This window comes from Oncorhynchus masou, chromosome 28, assembly GCF_036934945.1.
Source record: "Oncorhynchus masou masou isolate Uvic2021 chromosome 28, UVic_Omas_1.1, whole genome shotgun sequence".
NCBI lineage: Eukaryota > Metazoa > Chordata > Actinopteri > Salmoniformes > Salmonidae > Oncorhynchus > Oncorhynchus masou.
Genome location: NC_088239.1, coordinates 40,098,143 through 40,108,408, shown reverse-complemented (window position 1 = coordinate 40,108,408; position 10,266 = coordinate 40,098,143). Strand labels below are relative to the sequence as shown.

At 42.5% G+C, this 10,266-nt stretch overlaps 1 protein-coding gene across 1 annotated transcript; it reads left to right on the top strand.

Annotated features, from left to right (window-relative positions):
* Window positions 1–3,059: 3,059 nt before the first annotated feature.
* On the top strand, window positions 3,060–10,059 carry rpl28 (ribosomal protein L28). The gene is made up of 5 exons (XM_064941988.1): window positions 3,060–3,150; window positions 6,681–6,771; window positions 6,995–7,118; window positions 9,103–9,221; window positions 9,925–10,059. Exons 2-5 carry the CDS (start codon window positions 6,691–6,693, stop codon window positions 10,012–10,014), a joined length of 414 nt encoding a protein of 137 aa, XP_064798060.1. The 5' UTR covers window positions 3,060–3,150; window positions 6,681–6,690; the 3' UTR covers window positions 10,015–10,059.
* The last annotated feature ends 207 nt before the right edge of the window (window positions 10,060–10,266 follow it).

Genomic DNA, 10,266 nt, shown 5'->3' with positions numbered 1-10,266 from the left:
TACGGGTCAGGAGATGTGCACTGACCACTCCTGGGATTTTCTGACTAAGGTACTCGTCATCTACAGTGCCTTCCAAAAGTATTCAGAACGCTTGACGTTTTCCATATTTTTTTCCCACATGTTAGGTTACAGCCTTATTCTAAAATGTATTCAAATAGTGTTTTTCCCCTCATCAATCTACATATACAACACCCCATAATGACAAAGCAAAACAGGTCTTTAGAATTTTGGATAATTTATATTTAAAAAAAATTAAATATCACATTTACATAAGTATCCAGACCCTCTACTCAGTACTTTATTGAAGCACCTTTGGCTGCGCTTTACATCCTCCAATCTACTTGGGTATGATGCTACAAGCTTGGCACGCCTGTATTTGGGCAGTTTCTCCCATTCTTCTCTGCAGATCCTCTCAAGCTCTGTGAGGTTAGATGGGGCTTGTTGCTGCAGAGCTATTTTCAGATCTCTCAAGAGATGTTCGATCAGGTTCAAGTCCAGTCTCTGGCTAGTCCACGCAAGGACATTCAGAGACTTGTCCCAAAGCCACTCCTGCGTTGTCTTGGCTGTGTGCTTAGGGTTGTTGTCCTATTGGAAAGTGAACCTTCGCCCCCAGTCTGAGGTCCTGAGCGCTCTGGAGCAGAATTTCAACAAGGATCTCTCTGTACTTTACTCCGTTCATCTTTGGCTAGATCCTGACTAGTCTCCCAGTCCCCGCCGCTGAAAAACATCCACACAGCATGATACTGCCACCATCATGCTTAACCCTCGGGATGGTGGTAGGTTTCCTCCTGACATGATGCTTGGCATTCAGGCCAAAGAGTTCAATCTTGGTTTCACCAGACCAAGGAATCTTGTTTCTCATGGTCTGAGAGTCTATAGGTGCCTTTTGGCAAACTCCAAGTGGGCTGTCATGTGCCTTTTACTGAGGAGTGACTTCCATTGTGATGTGATAAGGTTGGACCCAGGTGTAGAGAAGAGACCAGATAAGGAATAAATGGTGAAGGAAAAACACAATACTTTACTGAGAAACGGTTGCCGCAAGATCACAGTACATTTTCGGGGAAAAACACAACCCCTCCACTCCACTCCACTCCACTCCACTCCACTCCACTCCACTCCACTCCACTCCACTCCACTCCACTCCACATGTCTCGAAACTCACTCAGGAAACGACCGGTCTCAATGAACAATTCAAGCTTTCTGCAAAGGACCACAGAAAACACCTCTTTTAACAGGGGCGCAATCATGAAATAATAAGACACACCTGATCCAATAAAAATCTCTAGGGCGGTCTCTAGTGCCAGGAGGATCCCTGACATCTGTCTGGCCACACTACCATAAAGGCCTGATTGGTGGTGCTGCAGAGATGGTTGTCCTTCTGGAAGGTTCCATCTCCACAGAGGAACTCTAGAGCTCTGTCAGAGTGACCATTGGATTCTTGGTCACCTCCCTGGCCAAGGCCCTTCTCCCCCGATTACTCAGTTTGGCCCGGCATCCAGCTCTGGGAAGAATCTTGGTGGTTCCCAACTTCTTCCATTTAAGAATGATGGAGGCCACTGTGATCTTCAATGCTGCAAACATTTTTTGGTACCCTTCCCCAGATCTGTTCCTTGACACAATCCTGTCTCTGAGCTCTAAGGACAATTCCTTCAACCTCATGGCTTAGTTTTTGCTCTGACATAGACCATCAACTGTGGGATCTTTTATAGAAAGGTGTGTGTCTTTTTCCAAATCATTTCTAATCAATTGAATTTACCGCAGGTGGACTCTAATAAAGTTGTAGAGGCATCTCAAGGATGATAAATGGAAACGGGATGTACCTGAGCTCAATTTCAAGTCTCATAGCAAAGGGTCTGAATACTTATGTAAATGAGGCATTTATTTTTTAAATACATTTGCAAACATTTCTAAAAACCTGTTTTCACTGTCATTATGCGTTATTGTGTGTAGATTGCTGAGGATTTAAAAAAAATGTAATCCATTTTAGAAAAAGGCTATAATGTGACAAAATTTGGAAAAAGTCAAGGGGTCTGTATATACAACGAGATTCCAGCTATAACTCCTTTGCCAAAACACAGTCCAATAGGAAATGCATTATTGGACCAGTCCTTGTCTTCTACCACAAACTTTTGCTCGTGTTGTTCCATTGTTTGATTTCACTATTTTCCATTTATCGTCACACACTTCACTTGCCGCTCTTTCAGAATCAAGCAGTCGCCATTTTCCTCTCTCCAGATTCCGACCAATAGTGTCCCTCCAACAAATATTTGAATAACCAGTGCAGTGTAGTGTAAAATAAAATATTTAATTTACATATTCAAACATTAAGATCATTATAAAAACACATTTGAATTAAATAATGGCAATTTTCTGACTTTGTTTCATTTTTGGATTTTCACTCGATAAGTGCGAATTTCAACGTGCAGGCACAGGTTTCTAAACCTGTTTGCACTAGTTACCACAGCCACAAGTATATATCATGAAAACCAAATTGTGCTTTTGGCCTTAATTTAAGGTTAGGGTTAGGCATAAAGTTAGCAGTGTGGTTGAGTTTAGGGTTAGGTTTAAAATCAGATTTTAAGAAGAGAAATTGCAGAAATGAGCGGGTTTATGACTTTGCGACTGAGGTAACTAGTGACGACATTTCTAAACGCAGAGGCGCAACATGGCGGGACTTCTGGAAAGCTTGCGAATCCGAAACTTACGAAGTAGACCAGGCCGGGGTTTGGGGTTTGAGAAATCAATGAGAGAAGTGAAAAATTATTATATTATTGGTTACTTTTCTGTAAATCAAAAGACACAACCTAGATTCGAGGCAATGTCTTAAGTAATTGAGCATGTTATTACTCCAATCTCGTGAAAGTGACAAACTGACACGTTTTCATTTTCGTCAAAACAACTTTATATCGGAGTGCCTTTGACGGTTTGCACATGCGCAGTACGGCTGGAGACTACCTTTGGTGAGACCCATTGATGTGTTACTGCGCATGAGCTTAACTAGCCAACGTCACCATGACATCGCCGACAAGCGTTATCCGAGATTTCAGTTTCTGCCTATCTTTATGGTGTACTGTCTTTGGTGCAAGGATCTATCAAATAGTCAATGTAATCCGGTTTCCGCCCTTTTCTTTCCTCTTCCTCCTCCGAAAGGTAACGTGGTCTCTTCATGTGCTAGTCGTCGTATGCAAAAGTTACATTTTTGACCGGTCTGTTGTTTAGATTGCGAATCGTTTAACAACATAACTTAAATTCTTATTATATAGGTGTGATATTGTTTGTACCGATAATTTGACCGAATGTTGAATATAAATACTTCATATCTGTCATTCTGCTGCTAGGCCCAACTCGGTCTGCTATGCTAGCTGGCGAGGTTCAGCCTATGCAAGAAACCGGGTCTTCGCTCTTTGTCCTCATTTGTAGTCTGGTTTAGCTAATGTTACTGTCAATTTGATCAATTGTTGGCATGGCAATGCATTAATTTATGTCTTTAATCGGAAAGGGTTTGACAATACCATGTTAAGCCCCCACGCCACTGAAACGGTCATTTAATTTGTTTAACGTTAGATGGCTAGCTACTGTAGCTTCCTACCCTATTAATCAAAGTTAAAAGCCCGTTTTACATCAGCAGATGTCAAAATGCTACACAGAAACCCAGCCTAAAACCCCAAACGGCAAGCAATGCAGATATAAAATTGTGCTTATTTAACCTTTATTTATCTAGGCAAGTTAGTTTTTACAACAATGACGGCCTACCAAAGGCAAAAGGCCTCCTATGGGGTCTGGGATTAAAAAAAATGTGTATGTGTGTGTATATACACTGCTCAAAATAATAAAGGGAACACTTAAACAACACAATGTAACTCCAAGTCAATCACACTTCTGTGAAATCAAACTGTCCACTTAGGAAGCAACACTGACAATAAATTTCACATGCTGTTGTGCAAATGGAATAGACAAAAGGTGAAAATTATAGGCAATAAGCAAGACACCCCCAATAAAGGAGTGGTTTTGCAGGTGGTGACCACAGACCACTTCTCTGTTCCTATGCTTCCTGGCTGATGTTTTGGTCACTTTTGAATGCTGGCGGTGCTTTCGCTCTAGTGGTAGCATGAGACGGAGTCTACAACCCACACAAGTGGCTCAGGTAGTGCAGCTCATCCAGGATGGCACATCAATGCGAGCTGTGGCAAGAAGGTTTGCTGTGTCTGTCAGCATGGTGTCCAGAGCATGGAGGCGCTACCAGGAGACAGGCCAGTACATCAGGAGACGTGGAGGAGGGCAACAACCCAGCAGCAGGACCGCTACCTCCGCCTTTGTGCAAGGAGGAGCAGGAGCACTGCCAGAGCCTGCAAAATCACCTCCAGCAGGCCACAAATGTGCATGTGTCTACTCAAACGGTCAGAAACAGACTCCATGAGGGTGGTATGAGGGCTGACGTCCACAGGTGGGGGTTGTGCTTACAGCCCAACACCGTGCAGGATGTTTGGCATTTGCCAGAGAACACCAAAATTGGCAAATTCACCACTGGCGCCTTGTGCTCTTCACAGATGAGAGCAGTTTCACACTGAACACATGTGACAGTCTGGAGACGCCATGGAGAACGTTCTGCTGCCTGCAACATCCTCCAGCATGACTGGTTTGGCGTTTTTTTTAATGTATTTTTTTATTTCACCTTTATTTAACCAGGTAGGCTAGTTGAGAACAAGTTCTCATTTGCAACTGTGACCTGGCCAAGATAAAGCATAGCAGTGTAAACAGACAACACAGAGTTACACATGGAGTAAACAATTAACAAGTCAATAACACAGTAGGGGGAAAAAAGGGGAGTCTATATACATTGTGTGCAAAAGGCATGAGGCATAATTACAGTTTTGCAGATTAACACTGGAGTGATAAATGATCAGATGGTCATGTACAGGTAGATATTGGTGTGCAAAATAAAAACAGTATGGGGATGAGGTAGGTAAAAATGGGTGGGCTACTTACCGATAGACTATGTACAGCTGCAGCGATCGGTTAGCTGCTCAGATAGCAAATGGAGTTGGTGAGGGAGATAAGTCTCCATCTTCAGCGATTTTTGCAATTCGTTCCAGTCACAGGCAGCAGAGAACTGGAACGAAAGGCGGCCAAATGAGGTGTTGGCTTTAGGGATGATCAGTGAGATACACCTGCTGGAGTGCGTGCTACGGGTGGGTGTTGCCATCGTGACCAGTGAACTGAGATAAGGTGGAGCTTTACCTAGCATGGACTTGTAGATGACCTGGAGCCAGTGGTCTGGCGACGAATATGTAGCGAGGGCCAGCCGACGAGAGCATACAGGTCGCAGTGGTGGGTGGTATAAGGTGCTTTAGTGACAAAACGGATGGCACTGTGATAAACTGCATCCAGTTTGCTGAGTAGAGTGTTGGAAGCAATTTTGTAGATGACATCGCCGAAGTCGAGGATCGGTAGAATAGTCAGTTTTACTAGGGTAAGTTTGGCGGCGTGAGTGAAGGAGGCATTGTTGCGGAATAGAAAGCCGACTCTAGATTTGATTTTCGATTGGAGGTGGGTCAATCATGGTGTGGGGTGGCATTTCTTTGGGGGGCCGCACAGCCCTCCATGTGCTTGCCAGAGGTAGCCTGACTGCCATTAGGTACCGAGATAAGATCCTCAGACCCCTTGTGAGACCATATGCTGGTGCAGTTGGCCCTGGGTTCCTCCTAATACTAGAACTCATGTGGCTGGAGTGTGTCAGCAGTTCCTGCAAGAGGAAGGCATTGATGCTATGGACTGGCCCGTCCGTTCCCCAGACCTGAATCCAATTGAGCACATCTGGGACATCATGTATCGCTCCATCCACCAACGCCATGTTGCACCACAGACTGTCCAGTAGTTGGCAGATGCTTTAGTCCAGGTCTGGGAGGAGATCCCTCAGGAGACCTGCCACCTCATCAGGAGCATGTCAAGGCATTGTAGGGAGTTCATACAGGCACGGAGGCCACACACACACACTACTGAGCCTCATTTTGACTTGTTTTAAGGACATTACATCAAAGTTGGATCAGCCTGTAGTATGGTTTTCCACTTTAATTTTGAGTGACTCCAAATCCAGACCATGTTTTGATAAATTTGATTTCCATTGATAATGTTTGTGATTTTGTTGTCAGCACATTCAACTATGTAAAGAAAAAAATATTTAATAAGAATATTATATTCATTCATATCTAGGATGTTATTTTAGTGTTCCCTTTATTTTTGTGAGCAGTATATGTGTATGTATGTATGTATGTATGTATATACATATATGTGTATGACAAAAAGCACATCACGACAAGAGACCACAACATAGCAAGGCAGCAACAACAGTCCCAAGTACTTGAATGAGGTGACTACCTCAAGCTCTAAACTCTCAGAGGTAGTAATAACACCTTTGAGGAAGCACAGTGGCTAGGAAAAACTTGCTAGCCATTTAGTAAATTCAATTTACTTCAGTTCGCCAACGTGGATGGTAAGTTAGGTGCATTTTTGAAAACTACAGGAAATGGGACTCGAACCTGTCCTGTAAAATTGCTGTTTTATAGACTGGGTTTTAGCCAACATTAGAACAAGTACTGAGTAAGCTAATGTTAGTTTTTGGGGGAACATGTGTCTTTGGTTACTGTTATGTAACTTCTATTGACGCTTCTTGACTGCCCCAGGTTTGTCAACATGTCGTCTCATCTGCAGTGGATGGTCATTAGGAACTGCTCCAGCTTCCTTATCAAGAGGAATGGACAGACCTACAGTACCGTGAGTACAACTGACAGATGGTCATAGTAAGAGTAAACCATCATACCTGGTGGATCATGAAGTAGATCATGCATGCAGTCACATGTTCTTTGAGTGTGTTGATATCTTGGGAATGTGTCTATGGTCTGAATGTACATGATTGACCATGCAGGGTCTTGTTGCATGATTTGTCCTTGCTGATTTAAGATTTGTTAGTCAAATGTATTTCTCATTTGTTTACCAGGAGCCCAACAACCTGAAGTCCAAGAACTCTTTCCGTTTCAACGGCCTAGTGCACAGAAAGACTGTTGGTGTTCAGCCTGCAGCTGATGGCAAGGGTGTGGTTATCGTGCTGAAGAAGCGCGCAGGTAAACATGGTTGTCCAAAATACCAATGATAGACATTTTTAAGTCCTTTGTATGAAGTGGTCTCGGTTTCAGGTGCGTAGGAGTCAAATTTAGGATACTGGAAGAAATGGGAGACCTGTTGAAGTTTTGGATTTATCCCTTTGAGGCTTGAATACAAAACTAAAGATGTTTATTTGAACCTCATAGTGGCCAAAAGTGTATAGTGCAGTAAAGTGTGTAAATAAAATATGAAAACCAAATGTTTTGGCATCAAGCAATCATTAGTGTGAAATGGCTGGCACACACTCCTGGCTTCTATTTCAAGGATGTGTCACATGATCAAGCAAGAAAATTCACAAGATGTTTGTCAGTACGTAGTACAATGGAATACATGATCTACATTATTCAGTGTTTTCCACAAGTACATGGAATAGCCAGTCAAATGGAAAAAGTAGCCGGGGGTGCTTAGAATTGCTTTGCCGGAGGAGCTCTATTTTGGTGGCCTCTGGTACATTCTAATGCCTTGATTCCATCCAAAATAACCAAAATTATTGAATACTTTATTGAATTTACCACCCAGATTTGAAAAATGTGTGTAAAAAGATGAGACTTACAATTTTAATTGCTGAAAATTAGAGATATGCTTCTTTCATGAATGATTCGATACATGTATAGATGCATGGGCTCTGATATGATATAGGAACGATACGTATTATTTGGAACGATTCGGTTTGACTTGGGGCATGAATTGATGAGATGCAATTCAATGTACTAAATGTTTTTACATTAACACATTCATTTTCCATTTAAAATGAGTTTCTGCTGATGGGAGCTCAGGAGCTGGGCCTCTAAGCTGGATCTTTCAGATGATTTATCTAAGCTGAGTGGCCCTCTGTCAGTTAATGGTTTGGGTGTAGGCATGTGAGCTGAGCCATAGGGCAGACTGAGAATCTACCACCCCACTATCAGATTGGAATTAGTTAGAATTTATGTTTTTGCGCAATATTCTAAATGCCCGTATCGCAGAATCAAGGTATTTTGTGTTTTTGAGCATTTATGTCCACTTTTTCTCATGTTGACATTTTGGTCTGGTCATGTTCACACCTTCCCATTTACATCAGAGATCTGTATATAATGACTAGATGCTCATGTCTACCCTAACAATGGGATTTGTTGTCCCTTGGGTGGGAGGGCAGACGACAAGCTTGGGTTCAAAATAAGTGTATAGAAACACATTGGGATTATTTTGGACCGATTTTCGCGAGAGTGAAACTTCTCGCATCTCCCAAGCCCCTCCCCCTACCACTCACAACAACAAAGATGAGATCACATCTTCCTCTCTGACAAACGGTTTCATCTTGCTATTTGCATTTGAGGTTTGGTCCAACAGAATCGGTCATATGGACACCGTAACACATTGAGACATTATTTTACTGTAATAGATAAGTTAACTTTTCATACCCTGTTTATTTCAACTCAAATTCCAAGCAGGACAGACACTATGAACACAGATATACCAATGAACATTCATTCTGGAAAACGAATGCTCAGTTTGTCGCGCGTGCATTACGGTACAACGTATCGCTAGCAGTATTTTATTCAAGAATGTTATACTAGCTGTTTAGTATGTTTTATAAATGTGAAGTACAGTATGTGTAATCATCTTTGAAATGGAAGCCAGGTGTGTGTGCTGATGGTGTGATGCCGAAACGTTTGTTTCGATTTTCACCCCTCCATAATAACAACCAGGAAATGCAAGAACAGTTCACATACCTGTATGTGGTGGTGCATTGAAACATGTCATGACAATCCACCTCAGATGTAAATCACCTTAGCAAAGTTGTCTTGCTGCATCTTGTTGTAAAGATATTAGGTAGCTGTTGTGCCTGTGATCCACGTTCATGTGGATCTAACCGCTCATGGCTCATTGCTTTAAGTCAGAGCTTACTCAGATAATTGAGGGAGCTTGGTCATGTTAATGATACCTTTTCTTGTTATTGCTCAGGCCAGCGCAAGCCTGCCACTTCATATGAGAAGATCACCATCAACAAGAACTCCCGCGCCACTCTGAGCAGCCTGAGGCACATCATCCGCAAGAACAACTACAGGAAGGACCTGCGCATGGTGAGCCCTCTATCTACTAAACCTCATGTTTTTCTATTGGTCTTCAATATTGGTCCTTGGGACCAACAGGGTGTAGTGGCTTTTGTTCCAGCTCAGCACTATATGTTGAATCGGGTGTGTTAGCGCTGGGTTGGATCGAAAGCCTGTATATCTTGTGGGATTCAGGAGTAGAATTGCAAACTGCTGTAGTGCTACCCAAGCTTACAGCCGAGACATTGAGTATCTATCTCACTGACGGTGAACTTTTTTATTTTTCTGACATGGGATTAATCCTGGCCCTGGACTAAAGTATGTTCAATGGCAGTTACCGAATGAAATTGCTTTTTTTAGTCTAGCTGTAGGCTTAATCAGTGTCCAGGAAACTGGCCCTTGCTGCTATAGACCTTGAATAAACCCATAGGGCTTAAGGTTGTATGATGGATTAATGGTTAGACCCTAAGCAGGTAAAGCACAAGTGTCAAACTCATTCCACAGAGGGCCGAGTGGCTGCAGGTTTTTGCTCCTCCCTTGTACTTGATTGATGAAATAAGGTCACTAGTAAAGAACTCCCCACGCCTAGTTGTCTAGGACTTAATTGAAAGGAAAAAACTAAAACTTGCAGACACCAGGCCCTACTTGGAATGAGTTTGACACCTTGGGGTAAAGATTGATCTCAGTCTGACATCTTGAGTCATTAGTTGAGTGGTGTGCTTTGTTTTCCTAGGCTGCGCTGCGTCGTGCCAGCGCCATCCTGATGAGCCAGAAGCCTGTGGTGGTAAAGAAAAGGCGTTCCAAGGCTGCCAAAACCGCATAAATAGTTGAAAAATTACGACAAATAAAAAACATTTTTTGAAAAACACTACCCTGTCGTGTCTTAAATGTTTTATATTTTAATAAGAATGAAGCGCAATGTGTTTAGCACATTTGTATGCTAGATAACTTTGCTAGCTAAACAGAAAAAGCTAAGCTACTTTATTTTGCCATGTTACAACCTGGGCAATAATTGGATATACCAAATAGAGCTGCAAACCCAACCTGACAATGACAATAAGCTAATTGTGTTGTC

Excerpts from the sequence above, each read along its gene's own strand:
- rpl28 (XM_064941988.1), top strand. The coding sequence starts at position 6,691 with ATGTCGTCTCATCTGCAGTGGATGGTCATTAGGAACTGCTCCAGCTTC. Across the intron at positions 7,119-9,102 it reads CGTGCTGAAGAAGCGCGCAG|GCCAGCGCAAGCCTGCCACT; the intron begins GTAAACATGGTT and ends GTTATTGCTCAG. Across the intron at positions 9,222-9,924 it reads ACAGGAAGGACCTGCGCATG|GCTGCGCTGCGTCGTGCCAG; the intron begins GTGAGCCCTCTA and ends TTGTTTTCCTAG.